The following is a 22885-nucleotide window of genomic DNA, read 5'->3' as shown; positions in this document are numbered from 1 at the left end:
AAAGAGAACAGGCTCATACACTTAAACCAAAAAGGTGGTGATATTGAGAGGAAAGTGTTGTAAGATGCCTATGTAATGTAATGATTATATCTATATTACTATAGTCTAAAATAGTATGTATGCTATAATATTCAGCACATAGGAAGTCGCATCTCTTCACATGCTTGAATCATGCTGGCCCGTAGCACTGGGAGCTGTCCATACATGTGGTGCTGAAAATGTTTTTGTTTTTTTCGTAACCAGCTGTAATTGTGTGACTTGTCCACAAGATGGCATATCTGACAGTACTACGTAGACACTGGTGGGGGATGTTGCTTTTAATGGAGGGGACTATGTGAATATTAAACCAACCTACACAATTCTTGTAAAAACACAAATTCAATCATTTTATTACTGCAAAAATAATCAAAAATACTAAATATTATTAAGCATTGTTAAGCGTCACCTTTTAGAATTTATTTGGATTGTTTTATGAAAAACAATGTGTGAAGTAAAAGTATAATATTCAACAGTAAAATGTGACTGAATGGCATTCACTGGAAAAAACTTAAGTAAGGAATATTTAATAATAGAATAATAGAAAAGTCTCAAAATCAACACTTGAATGAAATAGTTCAATTTACTTGGTTATCGTTGTCTAAAGTTTTGAGCTACGGCTCACTGCAGGGAATCATTATGGAAATTGTGAAAATACCATAAGTACAATTTGTAATACATAATATTCGAAATGTAATAATCATTGATTAATAGCCAGATGCATTTAATACATGGTGACCATTTACCTTTTCTTTCCCACTGATGTGGCAGAACATTTATCCAGCAGATGGCAGCATTGAGTAAGAATTTCTTTCTTTCTTTCTTTCTTTCTTTCTTTCTTTGGGTTGACACAGTTGGCAATAGAAACAGTAGGTGAGTCACTGAGAGTTACAAAAATCAGTGTATAAATGTGTCTTATTCCTATTTCTGACTAATATATCATACATTATTATACTGTTCTTGTGCAGGTTTAAAACATAACTAAAACATTCAACTTTAAGAAAAAGTATGTGAACCCTCAAGATATTTACAAAACAGTTTGTTATAATGAGGATACGGCATCCAGTCCAAGTGTCCAGTGAATTAAACCACACTAAAGGTGATATAGAGCCACTTTGACTTGTTGGTAGAGCTGCAACTAACGATTATTTTCATAATCGATTAATCTGTCGATTATCTTCTCGATTCATCAATTAATCGTTTCAGCTCTACTTGTTGGACGTCAAAACTAAGTTCTCAAAGTATCTCATCTTAAAACAGGGTCATGATAAATAAAGACATAATAAAGAAAATGTGTCAAAAAGCTCTCGATTAAGTTCTGCATCCTGTGTATTGTTTGCATCGTGTTTGAAGGAAAAGCCCCCGACATGGATGTACTTTCTAATCCAAGACAAGTTTCATGAAAGCATAAACGATGGACATTCATATGGATATCAACTGCCAAATTATAATTATAATTTATTTTGACTTGCTTCCAAAATATGTCCCCTACTACAGAAGACCACATTAAGACAGAAAAGAGGACGAGATAAGTATACTAGAAAGAGCAATGGTAACAATCTGTGAGTGAATATTATTAAAAGTACAAACTGGAGAATATAGATAGTTACTTCATTGTTATAATTTCAATCATTACGTTTTACTCGCTCTAAATCTAAACCAAACCAGTGAACCCTGCTTCGTGTCACTGTCCACTGAAACCACATTTCATCCAAATCATGGCTGGCTCATGAGTGTACTATGTGCAGTCTCTGGCACATGGTGTCACTGTTGACTACTAAAGCATATGAAAGCTCGCTCACTGAAGTCATGACACACCTATTCGAGAAGGGTGCAAGACACATCTCTCTGGAATTTTATTGCGTTTTATTTGTAAAATTGACAACATATATAACATATTTTTCAGACGGTAAAAACCAGAAAAGCCCCTCCGAAGCTGGATTATTTTCCCTGCAAGTGAAAGGATGAATATGTGGGCCAGTGTCTTTGTCTTGTGTGCGGTATGGCCCAGTGCTTTGTCTGTGACTCGGTACTCCATAGCCGAGGAGATGGAAAGGGGCTCAGTCGTGGCTAATCTCGTTGCAGATTTGGGACTTGAGCCTGGAGGTTTGGCACAACGAGAGGTAAAACTTGATATTTTAAGTAACAAGAAATATCTGGATTTTAACAAAAAGACGGGGGAGCTGTATATTGTAGAGAAGATAGACAGAGAATACATTTGTCCGGCGAAGCCGACATCATGTTTCCTAAAGCTAGACGTCATCATAGAAAACCCTCTACGCATCTTCAACATTGAACTTGAAATAACAGACATAAATGATAATGCTCCAAATTTTCGACGAGACAAAGTAGAGCTGGATGTTTCAGAATCGGCAACGCCAGGAGAGAGATTCTCTCTGCCTAATGCGGTGGATCCAGATGTTGGGACAAACACAATAAAAACGTACAAGCTCAGTGTCAGTGAACATTTCACCATCGAAATTCAGACGGGCAGTGACGGAACTCAGTATGTGGATCTGGTGTTGACTAAGTCTTTAGATAGAGAGGAGAAACCGGTTCATCATTTGATACTGACGGCTGTAGACGGCGGGGTCCCCGTGCGCTCCGGTACAGCCAATATTATTGTTAGAGTGCAGGACACAAACGACAATCCTCCTCGTTTTGACAGGCCGACTTATACAATTAACATGACTGAAAATGCTCCCATCGGGACATTAGTGATGAGGCTTAACGCTACGGATGTTGACGAGGGTCAGAACTCAGAGATAGTGTACTCATTCACCCTTTACACATCAGAAAAAACTCAAGGTGTATTTGCATTGAATCCGAACACAGGGGAAATAACAGTGAAGGGTACGATTGACTATGAGGACATGGCGTTTTATGAGATGTACATCGAGGCCAGAGACAAGGGGACGCAGCCTTTGCTGGGACAGTGTAAAGTAGTCATCCACGTGACAGATATGAATGACAATTATCCAGACATTACAATACAATCTGTTAAAAACACAGTAGATGAGAATATTCCAGTAGGGAGCATTATTGCTGTGATAGGCGTGAGTGACAGAGACAGTGGCGATAATGGAAAAGTAAGCTTATCTATACACCAGCCCATGCCCTTTATTCTTAACAAGTCATTAGAAGGACCTGTGCATTACAAACTCATAGTGTCTGAGCCCTTAGATCGTGAATCAATGCCTGAATATGACATTAGACTGATAGTGACAGATGCGGGAACTCCACCTTTATCTGACAATGAAACAATAACTGTGCATCTATTGGATATTAATGACAACGCGCCAAAGTTCCCTCTGTCATTTTATACTATACGTGTGATGGAGAATAACGCACCTGGGGCCTTGCTCAGTTCACTCACTGCCTTTGACCCTGACCTCCATGAAAACCAGTATCTAGTTTACTTCATTCTGGAGAAGGAGATAGCCAACACCTCCATGTCCATGTTGTTCTCCATCAACCCAGAGAACGGTAATCTTTACGCACTGAAAACTTTTGACTATGAGATCGAGAAGGAGTTTCTTTTCCACATCGAGGCCAGAGACTCTGGCTCTCCTCCACTCAGCAGTAACGTGACTGTACACATCATTATCGTGGACCAGAATGACAACGCTCCGGTTATTGTCTCTCCGTGGCGCGCGCACGGCTCTGTGGTGGAGGAAAAAATCCCCAGATCCACTGATAAAGGATCACTGGTTGCCAAAGTGATCGCTTTAGACACAGACTCGGTGCACAACTCTCGGATTACCTACCAGTTTCTACAGGTGACTGACGCCACCTTGTTCAGTCTGGACCAATATAACGGAGAGATCCGGACTATGAGGATGTTCAGTTACAAAGATCCACGCCACCAGAGAATGGTTGTTGTTGCCAAGGACAATGGGGAGCCTGCTCTCTCTGCTACAGTCACCATCAAACTGTCCACAATAGAAACTGCAGTTAAGGCCTACTCTGACATGACTGAGGTGCCTCTGGAGTATGACATCTTTTCAGACCTGAACCTGTATTTGGTGATCGGTCTGGGCTCTGTGTCATTTCTCCTGCTGATCACCATATTGGTCACCATCGTGCTCAAGTGTCAGACACCTAAGAGCAGCAAAGCAGCTCCTCCCAGCAGGAACAGTGTGATCAGTGAGAGGAACTCCACCATCGCAGATTCCACTTTGGTGTCCAACGATGCCTACTGGTACAGTCTGTTTCTAGCAGAGACCAGGAAAGGAAAGATGGTGGTCAGACAGCCGGTGCCAAAGGGCTCCAGATACATCGTGTCCAGTATCCCAAGAGGAACAGGAATATCAGATACTAGTGACTCGGCAGCTTCTACTCTACAGGTAAGAAACCAATAGACACCGTTTTTAAAGCTAGTTTAAATTTGAAAATTAGGATTTTGTGTAACTGTTTAGTTACTGTGTAACTGTTTACCTCATATACCCTGCATATTACCTGGTTTTCTTTTGAAATAAATGAATGAGATTTACAATTCACCAGGTGAAATGTACCAAAGTGTGTCACATCACCGAAAGGGTGGCGCTGTTTTATCAGTAAATTGCCGGTTCGGGAACGTCATGATGACAACGACTCGCTCTCAGTACGGCAGTCTGGAAATAAACCGGACAGCTCCGTGGTGCTGAAACGCTGCTCCGAAAATGCTATCGTTTTTTGAAGCTGAAATATCTTCGGTATTACATTTGTGTGGATATATTTGGCATCAGGGCCATGACATCAAACTTAACCACTGAAGAAACGATATTCTTCAAAGACTTAAGGGCAGTAAATACGAACACACCAACGCGGTCCGATGTAACAATGGAGTCTTGCAAAAGGTACGGGCTGCTCGTTGTTGTCATTGTTTTATCTTTCGTTGGTAACGCATCGACATCAGTGACTCATTATTCAATACCTGAGGAAATGAAAGAAGGATCTGTTGTAGCAAACCTCGCTACTGATCTCGGACTGGATGTAAAAACACTGAATCAGAGGAAGATGCGTGTAGACATAATCGCCAACAAAAAATATCTGGATGTGAACAAAGAGACTGGTGAACTGTATGTTGTCGAGAAGATTGACAGGGAATATCTTTGCCCTTCAAAATCGTCAGCATCATGTTATGTCAAACTGGAAGTAATATTGGAAAATCCAGTACGAATTTTTAACATAGAAGTGGAAATTTCGGATATGAACGACAACGCCCCACAATTTCGAAGAGACGCGATACACTTGGACATTTCCGAAGCGACACCGAAAGGAGAGAGATTCTCTCTCAGCAATGCAGTTGATCCTGATGTCGGAAGCAACTCAGTTAAAACATATCATCTGAGTGATAGTGAATATTTTAACATTGAAGTTCAGACAGGAAGAGATGGTTCGAAATTTGCTGACGTTATTTTAAAAAGTAATTTAGACCGGGAGAATCAGGCTGTTCATAACTTAATACTCACAGCTGTAGATGGAGGCACACCTGCTCGTTCTGGTACTGCCAGTGTTATTGTTCGTGTGTTGGACACAAATGATAACGCTCCTGTGTTTAAGGAAGCAACGATAAATGTTAAAATAATGGAAAATTCTCCCATCGGAAGTCTTGTCATTGATGTCAATGCAACAGACTTGGATGAAGGATCAAACTCTGACATAACTTACTCCTATAGTTTATATACGTCAGAGAAAACGCAGCAAACATTTAATCTGAATCCATCCACTGGTGAAATTACTGTAAAGGGAATGTTAAACTATGAAGACTTCAGGATTTATAATATGGAAGTTATAGCAAATGATCATGGAGACAATCGTTTATCAGCACAATGTACATTGAAGATTCTGGTTGAAGATATGAATGACAACCACCCAGAAATATCTATTAAATCATTTCATAGTCCAGTAAATGAAAACCTAGAATTAGACACAGTGATAGCTGTAGTTAGTGTCAGTGATAAAGACTCAGGTGTCAATGGAATAGTTGATATTCATATTCCAGATAATATGCCTTTCAAACTGAGAGAATCCTCTGATAACTATTATGAATTAGTGGTGTCAGAGCCCTTAGACCGTGAGAAGGTTCCAGAATATGACATCACTTTCACTGTTACAGACAGAGGCTCTCCTCCTTTATCTGATAATCAAACTATGACTTTAGAGCTGCTGGATGTTAATGACAATGTCCCACAGTTCCCTCTGTCATTTTATACTATACGTGTGATGGAGAATAACGCACCTGGGGCCTTGCTCAGTTCACTCACTGCCTTTGACCCTGACCTCCATGAAAACCAGTATCTAGTTTACTTCATCCTGGAGAAGGAGATAGCCAACACCTCCATGTCCATGTTGTTCTCCATCAACCCAGAGAACGGTAATCTTTACGCACTGAAAACTTTTGACTATGAGATCGAGAAGGAGTTTATTTTCCACATCGAGGCCAGAGACTCTGGCTCTCCTCCACTCAGCAGTAACGTGACTGTACACATCCTTATCGTGGACCAGAATGACAACGCTCCGGTTATTGTCTCTCCGTGGCGCGCGCACGGCTCTGTGGTGGAGGAAAAAATCCCCAGATCCACTGATAAAGGATCACTGGTTGCCAAAGTGATCGCTTTAGACACAGACTCGGTGCACAACTCTCGGATTACCTACCAGTTTCTACAGGTGACTGACGCCACCTTGTTCAGTCTGGACCAATATAACGGAGAAATCCGGACTATGAGAATGTTCAGTTACAAAGATCCACGCCACCAGAGAATGGTTGTTGTTGCCAAGGACAACGGACAACCTGCTCTCTCTGCTACAGTCACCATCAAACTGTCCACAATGGAGACTGCAGTTAAGGCTTACTCTGACATGACTGAGGTGCCTCTGGAGTACGACATATTCTCAGACCTGAACCTGTATTTGGTGATCGGTCTGGGCTCTGTGTCATTTCTCCTGCTGATCACCATATTGGTCACCATCGTGCTCAAGTGTCAGACACCTAAGAGCAGCAAAGCAGCTCCTCCCAGCAGGAACAGTGTGATCAGTGAGAGGAACTCCACCATCGCAGATTCCACTCTGGTGTCCAACGATGCCTACTGGTACAGTCTGTTTCTAGCAGAGACCAGGAAAGGAAAGATGGTGGTCAGACAGCCGGTGCCAAAGGGCTCCAGATACATCGTGTCCAGTATCCCAAGAGGAACAGGAATATCAGATACGAGTGACTCAGCAGCGTCTACTCTGCAGGTAGGAATACAGTGTCACATTTAATACAGTGCCAATTATAGGCATTATGTCATACTTCCTTTGTATAACTGAATGTCAGAAAATAAACTTCAATTGTTAACCGCATGAAGGTTAATGATAAACGCGATTTTCGTGTTAGAAACATCAGTATTCAGACTGAAAATTAAATCAATAGACGACGTTCGTTTAAACGTCATCTTTTTATATGTACCATTAAGTCTACCAAACCTAAAGGGTGGCGCTGTTTTCTAAGTAAAACGACAGGCCATGAACGCCATAACGGTGACTCGCTCCTATTACGTCAGTCGGAGAATAAACCAGACAGCTCCGCGGTGCTGAAAAGCCGCTCTCAAACGTCATCGTCTTTATTATTGGTGAAATATGTACGGATTTAAACTGGAATGGATATGTTTGTTATCACGATTAAGATAACACGGTTTAACATTGGTATAAACGTCCAGTATAAAGATTAAGTTAAAGGACACAGCAACGGATCCAGTTTAACAATGGAGTCTTGCAAAAGGTACGTGCTGCTCGTTGTTCTCGCAATTTCATGTTTTGTTCAAAAGACAATGACATCCGCGAACCATTACTCAATACCGGAGGAAATGAAAGAAGGATCAGTTGTAGCAAACCTCGCTAATGATCTCGGACTGGATGTAAAAACACTGAATCAGAGGAAGATGCGTGTAGACATAATCGCCAACAAAAAATATCTGGATGTGAACAAAGAGACTGGTGAACTGTATATTGTTGAGAAGATTGATAGAGAAAACTGCAATACCAAGTCCTCAGCGTCATGCTATCTCAAACTGGAAGTAATACTGGAAAATCCAGTACGAATTTTTAACATAGAAGTGGAAATTTTGGATATGAACGACAACGCCCCACAATTTCGTAGAGATGCGATACACTTGGACATTTCTGAAGCGACACCGAAAGGAGAGAGATTCTCTCTCAGCAATGCAGTTGATCCTGATGTCGGAAGCAACTCTGTGAAAACATATCATCTGAGTGAAAGTGAATATTTTAACATTGAAGTTCAGACAGGAAGAGACGGGTCGAAATTTGCAGAATTCATTTTACAAAAAACTTTAGACAGAGAGGAGCAGGCTATTCATAACCTAATACTCACAGCCGTAGATGGAGGCACACCTGCTCGTTCTGGTACTGCCAGTGTTATTGTTCGTGTGCTAGACACAAATGATAACGCTCCTGTGTTTAAGGAAGCGATTACAAACGTTAAAATAATGGAAAATTCTCCCATTGGAAGCCTTGTTGTTGATCTAAATGCAACAGATTTAGATGAAGGATCGAATTCTGATATAACTTACTCCTATAGTTTATATACGTCAGAGAAAACGCAGCAAACATTTAATCTGAATCCATCCACTGGCGAAATTACAGTCAAGGGAATGTTAAACTATGAGGATTTCAGGATTTATGATATGGAAGTTATAGCAACTGATCATGGAGACAATCGTTTATCAGCACAATGTACCATAAAGATTCTGGTTGAAGACATGAATGACAACCACCCAGAAATATCTATTAAATCCTTTCATAGTCCAGTAAATGAAAACATAGAATTAGACACAGTGATAGCTGTAGTTAGTGTCAGTGATAAAGACTCAGGTGACAATGGAGTAGTTGATGTTCATATTCCAGATAATATGCCTTTCAAACTGAGAGAATCCTCTGATAACTATTATGAATTAGTGGTGTCAGAGCCCTTAGACCGCGAGAAGGTTCCAGAATATGACATCACTTTCACTGTTACAGACAGAGGCTCTCCCCCTTTATCTGACAATGAAACTATGACTTTAGAGCTGCTGGATGTTAATGACAATGTCCCACAGTTCCCTCTGTCATTTTATACTATACGTGTGATGGAGAATAATGCACCTGGGGCCTTGCTCAGTTCACTCACTGCCTTTGACCCTGATCTCCATGAAAACCAGTATCTAGTTTACTTCATCCTGGAGAAGGAGATAGCCAACACCTCCATGTCCATGTTGTTCTCCATCAACCCAGAGAATGGTAATCTTTACGCACTGAAAACTTTTGACTATGAGATCGAGAAGGAGTTTCTTTTCCACATCGAGGCCAGAGACTCTGGCTCTCCTCCACTCAGCAGTAACGTGACTGTACACATCATTATTGTGGACCAGAATGATAACGCTCCGGTTATTGTCTCTCCGTGGCGCGCGCACGGCTCATTGGTGGAGGAAAAGATCCCCAGATCCACTGATAAAGGATCACTGGTTGCCAAAGTGATCGCTTTAGACACAGACTCGGTGCACAACTCTCGGATTACCTACCAGTTTCTACAAGTGACTGACGCCACCTTGTTCAGTCTGGACCAATATAACGGAGAAATCCGGACTATGAGGATGTTCAGTTACAAAGATCCACGCCACCAGAGAATGGTTGTTGTTGCCAAGGACAACGGGGAGCCGGCTCTCTCTGCTACAGTCACCATCAAACTATCCACAATGGAGACTGCAGTTAAGGCCTACTCTGACATGACTGAGGTGCCTCTGGAGTACGACATATTCTCAGACCTGAACCTGTATTTGGTGATCGGTCTGGGCTCTGTGTCATTTCTCCTGCTGATCACCATATTGGTCACCATTGTGCTCAAGTGTCAGACACCTAAGAGCAGCAAAGCAGCTCCTCCCAGCAGGAACAGTGTGATCAGTGAGAGGAACTCCACCATCGCAGATTCCACTCTGGTGTCCAACGATGCCTACTGGTACAGTCTGTTTCTAGCAGAGACCAGGAAAGGAAAGATGGTGGTCAGACAGCCGGTGCCAAAGGGCTCCAGATACATCGTGTCCAGTATCCCAAGAGGAACAGGACTGTCGGATACTAGTGACTCAGCAGCTTCTACTCTGCAGGTAGGAATTAATACACACACTTTGACAAAATATGGTAATAATGATACATCTCGTTTTAATTATAAAGAGTTTGATAAACAAAAAAAAAATCTAGGAAATAAACGCCAGAGGTGAACCTGATTTTATTGTCAAATATACCAGTATTTCAACTCAAACGAATTAAACTACATTTAAAAGTCATCTGGTTAAATGTACCAAAGTGTCTCACAAAAACCTCAAGGGTGGCGCTGTTTTATCAGTAAAATGCCAGACCACGAACGCCATTACAGTGACTCGCTCTCTTTACGGCAGACTGTGGGTACGCCGGACAGCTCCGCGGCGAAGAAAAGGTGCACCGAAATGCGATTTTCGTTTTAATTGCTGAAACATTTTCAATATTAATTTTGTATAAACATTTCTGGCATCAGGAACATCACATCAAACTTAATCATTGAAGCAAAGCTACCCAACAACGACTGAAGTGCGGTAAATACAGACACAACAATGCAGCCCGATGTAACAATGGATTCTTGTACAAGGTACGTGCTGCTTGTTGTTCCGATTGTTTTATCTCTCGTTGGTAACGCATCGACATCAGTGACTCATTATTCAATACCCGAGGAAATGAAAGAAGGATCAGTTGTAGCAAACCTCGCTACTGATCTCGGACTGGATGTAAAAATACTGAATCAGAGGAAGATGCGTGTAGACATAATCGCCAACAAAAAATATCTGGATGTGAACAAAGAGACTGGTGAACTGTATGTTGTCGAGAAGATTGATAGAGAAAACTGCAATACCAAGTCCTTAGCTTCTTGCTATCTCAGACTAGAAGTGACACTAGAAAACCCATTGAGAATATTTAACATTGAGGTAGAAATTTTGGATATGAACGACAACGCCCCACAATTTCGAAGAGACGCGATACACTTGGACATTTCTGAAGCGACGCCGAAAGGAGAGAGATTCTCTCTCAGCAATGCAGTTGATCCTGATGTCGGAAGCAACTCAGTGAAAACATATCATCTGAGTGAAAGTGAACATTTTAACATTGAAGTTCAGACAGGAAGAGAAGGCTCGAAGTTTGCTGATTTGATATTGACAAAGTCTTTAGACCGGGAGACTCAGGCTGTTCATAATTTAGTACTCACAGCTGTAGATGGAGGCACACCTGCTCGTTCTGGTACTGCCAGTGTTATTGTCCATGTGTTGGACACAAATGATAACGCTCCTGTATTTGACAAAGCAAGTTATAACATAAAAATCATGGAAAATTCACCCATAGGAAGCCTTGTTGTTGATCTAAATGTAACAGACTTAGATCAAGGATCAAATTCTGATATAACTTACGCCTATAGTTTATATACGTCAGAGAAAACGCAGCAAACATTTAATCTGAATCCATCCACTGGTGAAATTACTGTGAAGGATATGTTAAACTATGAGGACTTCAGGATTTATGATATGGAAGTTATAGCAACTGATCATGGAGACAATCGTTTATCAGCACAATGTACCATAAAGATTCTGGTTGAAGACATGAATGACAACCACCCAGAAATATCGATTAAATCCTTTCATAGTCCAGTCAATGAAAATATAGAATTAGACACAGTGATAGCTGTAGTTAGTGTCAGTGATAAAGACTCAGGTGACAATGGAGTAGTTGATGTTCATATTCCAGATAATATGCCTTTTAAACTGAGAGAATCCTCTGATAACTATTATGAATTAGTGGTGTCAGAGCCCTTAGACCGTGAGAAGGTTCCAGAATATGACATCACTTTCACTGTTACAGACAGAGGCTCTCCTCCTTTATCTGATAATCAAACTATGACTTTAGAGTTGCTGGATGTTAATGACAATGTCCCACAGTTCCCTCTGTCATTTTATACTATACGTGTGATGGAGAATAACGCACCTGGGGCCTTGCTCAGTTCACTCACTGCCTTTGACCCTGACCTCCATGAAAACCAGTATCTAGTTTACTTCATCCTGGAGAAGGAGATAGCCAACACCTCCATGTCCATGTTGTTCTCCATCAACCCAGAGAACGGTAATCTTTATGCACTGAAAACTTTTGACTATGAGATCGAGAAGGAGTTTCTTTTCCACATCGAGGCCAGAGACTCTGGCTCTCCTCCACTCAGCAGTAACGTGACTGTACACATCATTATCGTGGACCAGAACGACAACGCGCCGGTTATTGTCTCTCCGTGGCGCGCGCATGGCTCAGTGGTAGAGGAAAAGATCCCCAGATCTACTGATAAAGGATCACTGGTTGCCAAAGTGATCGCCTTAGACACAGACTCTGTGCACAACTCTCGGATTACCTACCAGTTTCTACAGGTGACTGACGCAACCTTGTTCAGTCTGGACCAATATAACGGAGAAATCCGGACTATGAGGATGTTCAGTTACAAAGATCCACGCCACCAGAGAATGGTTGTTGTTGCCAAGGACAACGGGGAGCCTGCTCTCTCTGCTACAGTCACCATCAAACTGTCCACAATGGAGACTGCAGTTAAAGCCTACTCTGACATGACTGAGGTGCCTCTGGAGTACGACATCTTCTCAGACCTGAACCTGTATTTGGTGATCGGTCTGGGCTCTGTGTCATTTCTCCTGCTGATCACCATATTGGTCACCATCGTGCTCAAGTGTCAGACACCTAAGAGCAGCAAAGCAGCTCCTCCCAGCAGGAACAGTGTTATCAGTGAGAGGAACTCCACCATCGCAGATTCCACTCTGGTGTCCAACGATGCCTACTGGTACAGTCTGTTTCTAGCAGAGACCAGGAAAGGAAAGATGGTGGTCAGACAGCCGGTGCCAAAGGGCTCCAGATACATCGTGTCCAGTATCCCAAGAGGAACAGGAATATCAGATACGAGTGACTCAGCAGCTTCTACTCTGCAGGTAAGAAACTAAGACACACATTAATTTTGAAAGATTATCAATTATGGGCATTACGTCATATTTAATTTCTATTTTTAAATTATTCGTAAAAAAAAATAAGAATCCAGCACGAGTTAAAGATTAACCCAGTTTTCTTGTCAAAATACCATTGTTTAAAGTCAAACAAAATGAACAACATTTAAAAGTCATCTAGTCAAACTGAGTGAAATGTCTCACAAAGTCTAATGGTGGCGCTGTTCCATTACAAAAATGACAAACCATGAAAGCCATGACAGTGACTCGCTCTCATTACAGCAGGCTGTGGATAAACCGGACAGCTCCGTGGTGCTGAAAAGAGGCTCCGAAAATGCGATCGTTTATTTTATTGCTGACATATATTCGGTAATACATGTTTATGGATTTATTTAGCATCAGGACCATGACATCGAACTTAACCACTGAAGCGATGCAACAAGACGAAAGTGCAGTAAATACGACCACAAAAATGCGGTCCGATGTAACAATGGAGTCTTGCAAAAGGTACGTGATGCTCGTTGTTGTCGTAATTTTATCTCTCGTTGGTAACGCATCGACATCAGCGACTCATTATTCAATACCAGAGGAAATGAAAGAAGGATCCGTTGTAGCAAACCTCGCTACTGATCTCGGACTGGATGTAAAAACACTGATTCAGAGGAAGATGCGTGTAGACATAATCGCCAACAAGAAATATCTGGATGTGAACAAAGAGACTGGTGAACTGTATATTGTCGAGAAGATTGACAGGGAATATATATGTCTCGCAAAGTCATCTTGCTACCTTAGACTAGAGGTAATACTTGAAAACCCAGTAAGAATTTTTAACATAGAAGTAGAAATTTTGGATATGAACGACAACGCCCCACAATTTCGAAGAGACGTGATACACTTGGACATTTCTGAAGCGACACCGAAACGAGAGAGATTCTCTCTCAGCAATGCAGTTGATCCTGATGTCGGAAGCAACTCAGTTAAAACATATCATCTGAGTGAAGGCGAATATTTTAACATTGAAGTTCAGACAGGAAGAGACGGGTCGAAGTTTGCTGATTTGATATTAAAGAAAAATCTTGATCGGGAGGAGCACGCTGTTCACAATTTAATACTCACAGCTGTAGATGGAGGCACACCTGCTCGTTCTGGGACTGCCAGTGTTATTGTTCGTGTGTTGGACACAAATGATAACGCTCCTGCATTTTACAAAGCAAGTTATAATATAAAAATAATGGAAAATTCCCCCATAGGAAGCATTGTTGTTGATCTAAATGCAACAGACTTAGATCAAGGATCAAATTCTGATATAACTTACGCCTATAGTTTATATACGTCAGAGAAAACGCAGCAAACATTTAATCTAAATCCATCCACCGGCGAAATTACAGTAAAGGGGACGTTGAACTATGAGGATTTCAGGATTTATGACATGGAAGTTATAGCAACTGATCATGGAGACAATCGTTTATCAGCGCAATGTACCATAAAGATTCTGGTTGAAGATATGAATGACAACCACCCAGAAATATCTATTAAATCCTTTCATAGTCCAGTCAATGAAAACATAGAATTAGACACAGTGATAGCTGTAGTTAGTGTCAGTGATAAAGACTCAGGTGACAATGGAGTAGTTGATGTTCATATTCCAGATAATATGCCTTTCAAACTGAGAGAATCCTCTGATAACTATTATGAATTAGTGGTGTCAGAGCCCTTAGACCGTGAGAAGGTTCCAGAATATGACATCACTTTCACTGTTACAGACAGAGGCTCTCCTCCTTTATCTGATAATCAAACTATGACTTTAGAGTTGCTGGATGTTAATGACAATGTCCCACAGTTCCCTCTGTCATTTTATACTATACGTGTGATGGAGAATAACGCACCTGGGGCCTTGCTCAGTTCACTCACTGCCTTTGACCCTGACCTCCATGAAAACCAGTATCTAGTTTACTTCATCCTGGAGAAGGAGATAGCCAACACCTCCATGTCCATGTTGTTCTCCATCAATCCAGAGAACGGTAATCTTTACGCGCTGAAGACTTTTGACTATGAGATCGAGCAGGAGTTTCTTTTCCACATCGAGGCCAGAGACTCTGGCTCTCCTCCACTCAGCAGTAACGTGACTGTACACATCATTATCGTGGACCAGAACGACAACGCGCCGGTTATTGTCTCTCCGTGGCGCGCGCATGGCTCAGTGGTAGAGGAAAAGATCCCCAGATCCACTGATAAAGGATCACTGGTTGCCAAAGTGATCGCTTTAGACACAGACTCTGTGCACAACTCTCGGATTACCTACCAGTTTCTACAAGTGACTGACGCCACCTTGTTCAGTCTGGATCAATATAACGGAGAAATCCGGACTATGAGGATGTTCAGTTACAAAGATCCACGCCACCAGAGAATGGTTGTTGTTGCTAAGGACAACGGGGAGCCTGCTCTCTCTGCTACAGTCACCATCAAACTGTCCACAATGGAGACTGCAGCTAAGGCTTACTCTGACATGACTGAGGTGCCTCTGGAGTACGACATCTTCTCAGACCTGAACCTGTATTTGGTGATCGGTCTGGGTTCTGTGTCATTTCTCCTGCTGATCACCATATTGGTCACCATCGTACTCAAGTGTCAGACATCTAAGAGCAGCAAAGCAGCTCCTCCCAGCAGGAACAGTGTTATAAGTGAGAGGAACTCCACCATCGCAGATTCCACTCTGGTGTCCAACGATGCCTACTGGTACAGTCTGTTTCTAGCAGAGACCAGGAAAGGGAAGATGGTGGTCAGACAGCCGGTGCCAAAGGGCTCCAGATACATCGTGTCCAGTATCCCAAGAGGAACAGGAATATCAGATACGAGTGACTCAGCAGCTTCTACTCTGCAGGTAAGAAACCAAGACAAACATTTAAAAAAACTATCAAATATGGACATTATACCATACTTAATTTCTACTAAAAATGTATTTGTTAACGTTAATCTACCATTTAAATATTACGGATGTACCTAATTTTTACTGTGTGGAATAACAGTATTGAAACTCAAAGAAACATAAAGGGTGGCGCTGTTTTATCAGAAAAATGCCAGACCATGAACGCCATGACAGTGACTCGCTCTCTTTACGGCAGACAGTCAATAAACCGCACAGCTCCGTGGTGCTGAAAAAATGCTCCGAAAACGCATTCTTCCTTTTTATTGCTGAAATATCTTCGGTTTATTTAAAACGGATAAGCCTTTGTTTGGGATGAGGACAATGACAACATAATTTAGCATTAATACAAACCTGCATTATTAAGACTAAACTAAAAACGGACACAACAATGCTGTTTAATATAACAATGGAGTCTTGCAAAAGGTACGTGCTGCTCGTTTTCCTCGTTGTTTTTTCTTTCATTCGTAACGGATCGACATCGGTGAATCATTACTCAATACCCGAGGAAATGAAAGAAGGATCCGTTGTAGCAAACCTCGCTACTGATCTCGGACTGGATGTAAAAACACTGAATCAGAGGAAGATGCGTCTTGACATCATTGCAAATAAGAAATATCTGGATGTGAACAAAGAGACTGGTGAACTGTATGTTGTTGAAAAGATAGATAGGGAATATATTTGCCCTACAAAATCGTCAGCATCATGTTACGTAAAACTGGAAGTGACACTGGAAAACCCTCTGCGAATATTTAACATTGAGGTAGAAATTTTGGATATGAACGACAACGCCCCACAATTTCGAAGAGACGCGATACACTTGGACATTTCCGAAGCGACACCGAAAGGAGAGAGATTCTCTCTCAGCAATGCAGTTGATCCTGATGTCGGAAGCAACTCAGTGAAAACATATCATCTGAGTGAAAGTGAACATTTTAATATTGAAGTTCAGACAGGAAGAGATGGGTCGAAATTTGCTGAATTCATCTTAAAAAAGACCTTAGACCGCGAGCAGCAGGCTGTTCATAATTTAATACTCACTGCCGTAGATGGGGGCACACCTGCTCGTTCAGGCACCGTCAGCATTGTTGTTCATGTTTTGGATACAAATGACAACTCTCCCGTATTTGAAAAGTTGGGGTTGAACGTAAACATATTGGAAAATTCTCCCATAGGAAGTCTTGTTATCCATTTAAATGCAACAGACTTAGATGAAGGATCAAATTCTGACATAACGTACTCCTTTAGTTTATACACGTCAGAGAAAACGCAGGAAACGTTTAATCTGAATCCATCGACTGGTGAAATTACTGTAAAGGGAGTGTTAAACTATGAAGATTTCAGGATTTATGATATGGAAGTTATAGCAACTGATCATGGGGACAACAGTTTATCAGCGCAATGTACCATAAAGATTCTGGTTGAAGACATGAATGACAACCACCCAGAAATATCTATTAAATCATTTCGTAGTCCAGTCAATGAAAACATAGAATTAGACACAGTGATAGCTGTAGTCAGTGTCAGTGATAAAGACTCAGGTGACAATGGAGTAGTTGATGTTCATATTCCAGATAATATGCCTTTTAAACTGAGAGAATCCTCTGATAACTATTATGAATTAGTGGTGTCAGAGCCCTTAGACCGTGAGAAGGTTCCAGAATATGACATCACTTTCACTGTTACAGACAGAGGCTCTTCTCCTTTATCCGATAATGAAACTATGACTTTAGAGCTGCTGGATGTTAATGACAATGTCCCACAGTTCCCTCTGTCATTTTATACTATACGTGTGATGGAGAATAACGCACCTGGGGCCTTGCTCAGTTCACTCACTGCCTTTGACCCTGACCTCCATGAAAACCAGTATCTAGTTTACTTCATCCTGGAGAAGGAGATAGCCAACACCTCCATGTCCATGTTGTTCTCCATCAACCCAGAGAACGGCAATCTTTACGCACTGAAAACTTTTGACTATGAGATTGAGAAGGAGTTTCTTTTCCACATCGAGGCCAGAGACTCTGGCTCTCCTCCACTCAGCAGTAACGTGACTGTACACATCATTATCGTGGACCAGAACGACAACGCACCGGTTATTGTCTCTCCGTGGCGCGCGCACGGCTCTGTGGTGGAGGAAAAAATCCCCAGATCCACGGATAAAGGATCACTGGTTGCCAAAGTGATCGCTTTAGACACAGACTCTGTGCTCAACTCTCGGATTACCTACCAGTTTCTACAGGTGACTGACGCCACCTTGTTCAGTCTGGACCAATATAACGGAGAAATCCGGACTATGAGGATGTTCAGTTACAAAGATCCACGACACCAGAGAATGGTTGTTGTTGCCAAGGACAACGGGCAGCCTGCTCTCTCTGCTACAGTCACCATCAAACTGTCCACAATGGAGACTGCAGTTAAGGCCTACTCTGACATGACTGAGGTGCCTCTCGAGTATGACATCTTCTCAGACCTGAACCTGTATTTGGTGATCGGTCTGGGCTCTGTGTCATTTCTCCTGCTGATCACCGTATTGGTCACCATCGTGCTCAAGTGTCAGAAACCTAAGAGCAGCAAAGCAGCTCCTCCCAGCAGGAACAGTGTGATCAGCGAGAGGAACTCCACCATCGCAGATTCCACTCTGGTCTCCAACGATGCCTACTGGTACAGTCTGTTTCTAGCAGAGACCAGGAAAGGAAAGATGGTGGTCAGACAGCCGGTGCCAAAGGGCTCCAGATACATCGTGTCCAGTATCCCAAGAGGAACAGGAATATCAGATACTAGTGACTCAGCAGCTTCTACTCTGCAGGTAGGAATAAATACACACTTTTTTAAATAATGTATCAAATATGGACATTATGTCATGGGTCAATATATCGTGAATTTACAAAACCGAAATGGTCACCGATATTCCGTAGTTAAGTGTAATCACAACTAAATCTTTGTTACCATGTACTAGTTACAATAACCGCAATTATAAAAGCATGAATCAATACTTGATTCAGCAATCAATGTAAAAATAAAAATCACAAAACAATGAAAAACCTTTTTTTCTTGATTGAAACAAATGAGATTTATTTTTATAACCTTAATTTAAACTATTTTAAGGACGTGCTTGTACTTTATGTGGCACTTCAGCGTCGCTGTTTCGCAGTTAAACATCCTAAATTCTGATCTCTCAGGCGCCATGACAGTCTCTCACTGCCGACTGTACAGAGTCACAAAAGAGGCTGGACAGCTGCTGGTGCTGAGTGTTGGACCATTGTATCGTCTTTTGTATTTATTTTTCCGCTACCTGATTCAGTGGAAGGCGAAATATTTCACAAGAACTCTAACAATGGAAATGCATCACAGTGGAAATTCTCGGACCAGGTGTCTGTCTATGCTTTTTTTTATCGGCACGTTTGTGACTACGGTGATGGCTGTAACGCATTATTCGGTCCCCGAGGAACTGGAAGAAGGCTCGGTTGTCGCAAATTTAGCTTCCGATTTAGGTTTAGACGTGAAAACACTGATCAGGCGGAAGATGCGGCTGGAAAACATATCGAGCAAGAAATATCTGGACCTAAACAAAGAAACTGGAGAGATTTACATTGTTGAGAGGGTTGACAGAGAGTATCTCTGTGCAGTAAAGACAACAACATGTTACCTAAAAATGGAGGCTATCGTTGAGGACCCCCAAAGGATATTCTATATTGAAATAGAAATAATGGACATAAACGACAACGCCCCTCATTTTCGACGAGACACTATAAACCTGGACGTAATAGAATCAACACAAGCTGGTGAGAGATTTTCTGTTAATAACGCAGTTGACCCAGATCTTGGATCCAATTCAGTTAAAACATACCTTCTCAGTGAAAGTGAGCACTTTGATATAAATATTCAAACCGGAAGAGACGGGTCCAAATTTGCTGACTTAATATTAAAAAAGAGTTTGGACCGAGAAAAGCAAGGGGTACACAATTTAATTCTTACTGCAGTGGATGGTGGGGTGCCCTCACGCACGGGCACAGCCAGTATCATTGTTCGTGTGATAGACACCAATGACAACGCCCCGACTTTCGAAAAAGATAATTATGACGTTAAGATCATAGAAAACTCACCAGTTGGAACTATTGTTCTTAAGCTGAATGCTACAGATTTAGACGAGGGGACAAATGCACAAATGGAATATACATATAGTCTGTACACGTCAGAGAAAACACAAGGAACATTTAATCTGAACCCTTCCACTGGTGAAATAACAGTGAAGGGAATGTTGAACTATGAAGAAGTTCGGGAATATGAAATGGAAATCATTGCAACAGATGGAGGGAGTAACCGCTTATCAGGACAGTGTAAGGTAAACATCGTTGTAGCAGATATGAACGATAATCATCCAGAAATATCAATCAAATCCTTTCATAGTCCAGTCCATGAAAAAACAGAATTAGACACAGTGATAGCTGTAGTTAGTGTCAGTGATAAAGACTCAGGTGACAATGGAGTAGTTGATGTTCATATTCCAGATAATATGCCTTTCAAACTGAGAGAATCCTCTGATAACTATTATGAATTAGTGGTGTCAGAGCCCTTAGACCGTGAGAAGGTTCCAGAATATGACATCACTTTCACTGTTACAGACAGAGGCTCTCCTCCTTTATCTGACAATGAAACTATGACTTTAGAGCTGCTGGATGTTAATGACAATGTCCCACAGTTCCCTCTGTCATTTTATACTATACGTGTGATGGAGAATAACGCACCTGGGGCCTTGCTCAGTTCACTCACTGCCTTTGACCCTGACCTCCATGAAAACCAGTATCTAGTTTACTTCATCCTGGAGAAGGAGATAGCCAACACCTCCATGTCCATGTTGTTCTCCATCAACCCAGAGAACGGTAATCTTTACGCACTGAAAACTTTTGACTATGAGATCGAGAAGGAGTTTCTTTTCCACATCGAGGCCAGAGACTCTGGCTCTCCTCCACTCAGCAGTAACGTGACTGTACACATCATTATTGTGGACCAGAATGACAACACTCCGGTTATTGTCTCTCCGTGGCGTGCGCATGGCTCAGTGGTGGAGGAAAAGATCCCCAGATCCACTGATAAAGGATCACTGGTTGCGAAAGTAATCGCCTTAGACACAGACTCTGTGCACAATTCTCGGATTACCTACCAGTTTCTACAAGTGACTGACGCCACCTTGTTCAGTCTGGACCAATATAACGGAGAAATCCGGACTATGAGGATGTTCAGTTACAAAGATCCACGCCACCAGAGAATGGTTGTTGTTGCTAAGGACAACGGGGAGCCTGCTCTCTCTGCTACAGTCACCATCAAACTGTCCACAATGGAGACTGCAGTTAAGGCCTACTCTGACATGACTGAGGTGCCTCTGGAGTATGACATCTTCTCAGACCTGAACCTGTATTTGGTGATCGGTCTGGGTTCTGTGTCATTTCTCCTGCTGATCACCATATTGGTCACCATCGTGCTCAAGTGTCAGACACCTAAGAGCAGCAAAGCAGCTCCTCCCAGCAGGAACAGTGTGATCAGTGAGAGGAACTCCACCATCGCAGATTCCACTCTGGTGTCCAACGATGCCTACTGGTACAGTCTGTTTCTAGCAGAGACCAGGAAAGGAAAGATGGTGGTCAGACAGCCTGTGCCAAAGGGTTCCAGATACATCGTGTCCAGTATCCCAAGAGGAACAGGAATATCAGATACTAGTGACTCAGCAGCGTCTACTCTACAGGTATGAAAGGAAATGCATTTATCATGTCTTCCGCTAAAGTATATTTGGTCAATTTTCCCCTTGTGGACTTTTAAGAGACCACAGCTGTCATGGTGTCGCAGTGTTTGGAAAATGTAGACTTAAAGATGTATTTTAAGTTATCACGCATAAATAGTAAATGATCTTAGTTCACATTCATCATTGTATCTTTATGTGGTCTGGAGTAGAAATGGTTAAATGCTACAAATATCCTGTACTTTGCCCTATGGTGAATACAACTTAAAACTTCCCACTATTTTGTGGTCACCTTTTAGCACAACCAAGAAGGCGGTAACATGTATTCAAAATGACAGAGATGTGAAGTTTAAGACTTTTTGTAATTGTGAATGAACACATCTACATTGGTACTGAAAACAATGAACGTTGATATTACAATTGCAAGCACCAAACCAAATATAACACACACATCCTGATGTGCAACTTTAATTGTGTCTGTGTTGAATGGACATGCCTGAATAACATCTCTGCTTGTATACGTTCAAACTTAGTTACCAGTGTCTGTGCGTAAAAACAAAAGCAAACATGACAAAATTAAACGTTCTCTTATTTCTATGATCAGTACTTTCTGTTGATAGCAACTTCATATTTAATACATCATCAGTTTACTGCACAAAGTGATGATGAATCAGTACGATGCATTTGGGACACGAAATAATTTCTTTAACACAGTTTCATGAGATGATGCTGCCCTCGATGATAGTTAATGCCGGGAAATATAAGATGGCATACTGATACTGATATGCACAGTAATATGTTTGCTTCAGATAAATATTTTAAAATGCTCTTATCAAATATGTTGTTTCCCGCACACAAGGATGTGTAAAAGTCACAGGATTGCAGAGTATTTTAGCAAGTTTGATTAATATCTAATTCAAAAAGTATTTGTAAAACCTAATAAAAAAAGGAAAACAAGAGAAAAGATATTAAATAGCCGGACTTTGGATTGTTGGTGCCACTCTAATATAACATATAGATTTAAAACTGTAAAATATACTCATACTTATTCTTCCTAAACGTAAAATTTAAAGTTCTCTTAACGAATCTTAACGTCGTTGTTATTTTTGTGGAGCAGAGGCGCATAACGGACTCATCACGTCGCTGCTCTCCACAATGACACACTCA

At 41.5% G+C, this 22885-nt stretch overlaps 5 protein-coding genes across 7 annotated transcripts in view; 4 read left to right on the top strand and 1 right to left on the bottom strand.

The window, feature by feature from the left end:
• fgf18a (fibroblast growth factor 18a) overlaps positions 1–22885 on the bottom strand; it is an 82285-nt gene that overhangs the window by 47312 nt on the left and 12088 nt on the right. The window lies entirely within an intron of this gene.
• LOC131472379 (protocadherin alpha-C2-like) overlaps positions 4636–22885 on the top strand; it is a 28567-nt gene continuing 10317 nt past the window's right edge. Inside the window, exon 1 of one of the 3 annotated variants that reach the window (XM_058649486.1) lies at positions 4636–7254. In XM_058649486.1, coding sequence (XP_058505469.1) covers positions 4768–7254 — 2487 coding nt within the window. In that variant the 5' untranslated portion in view covers positions 4636–4767. The other 2 variants (XM_058649490.1, XM_058649488.1) reach the window with 2 other exon arrangements.
• LOC131472378 (protocadherin alpha-C2-like) lies at positions 7569–10281 on the top strand. Its single transcript, XM_058649485.1, has one exon. The coding sequence runs from the start codon at positions 7761–7763 to the stop codon at positions 10266–10268; it is 2508 nt and encodes an 835-aa protein (XP_058505468.1). The 5' UTR covers positions 7569–7760; the 3' UTR covers positions 10269–10281.
• On the top strand, positions 10627–13071 carry LOC131472380 (protocadherin alpha-C2-like). Its single transcript, XM_058649491.1, has one exon. The coding sequence runs from the start codon at positions 10638–10640 to the stop codon at positions 13059–13061; it is 2424 nt and encodes an 807-aa protein (XP_058505474.1). The 5' UTR covers positions 10627–10637; the 3' UTR covers positions 13062–13071.
• On the top strand, positions 18797–21730 carry LOC131472377 (protocadherin alpha-C2-like). Its single transcript, XM_058649483.1, has one exon. It carries the CDS (start codon positions 19106–19108, stop codon positions 21728–21730), a length of 2625 nt encoding a protein of 874 aa, XP_058505466.1. The 5' UTR covers positions 18797–19105.

The sequence above is a fragment of the Solea solea genome, chromosome 14 (genome assembly GCF_958295425.1).
Source record: "Solea solea chromosome 14, fSolSol10.1, whole genome shotgun sequence".
Classification (NCBI taxonomy): domain Eukaryota; kingdom Metazoa; phylum Chordata; class Actinopteri; order Pleuronectiformes; family Soleidae; genus Solea; species Solea solea.
This window is presented reverse-complemented; position numbering and strand designations above follow the sequence as displayed.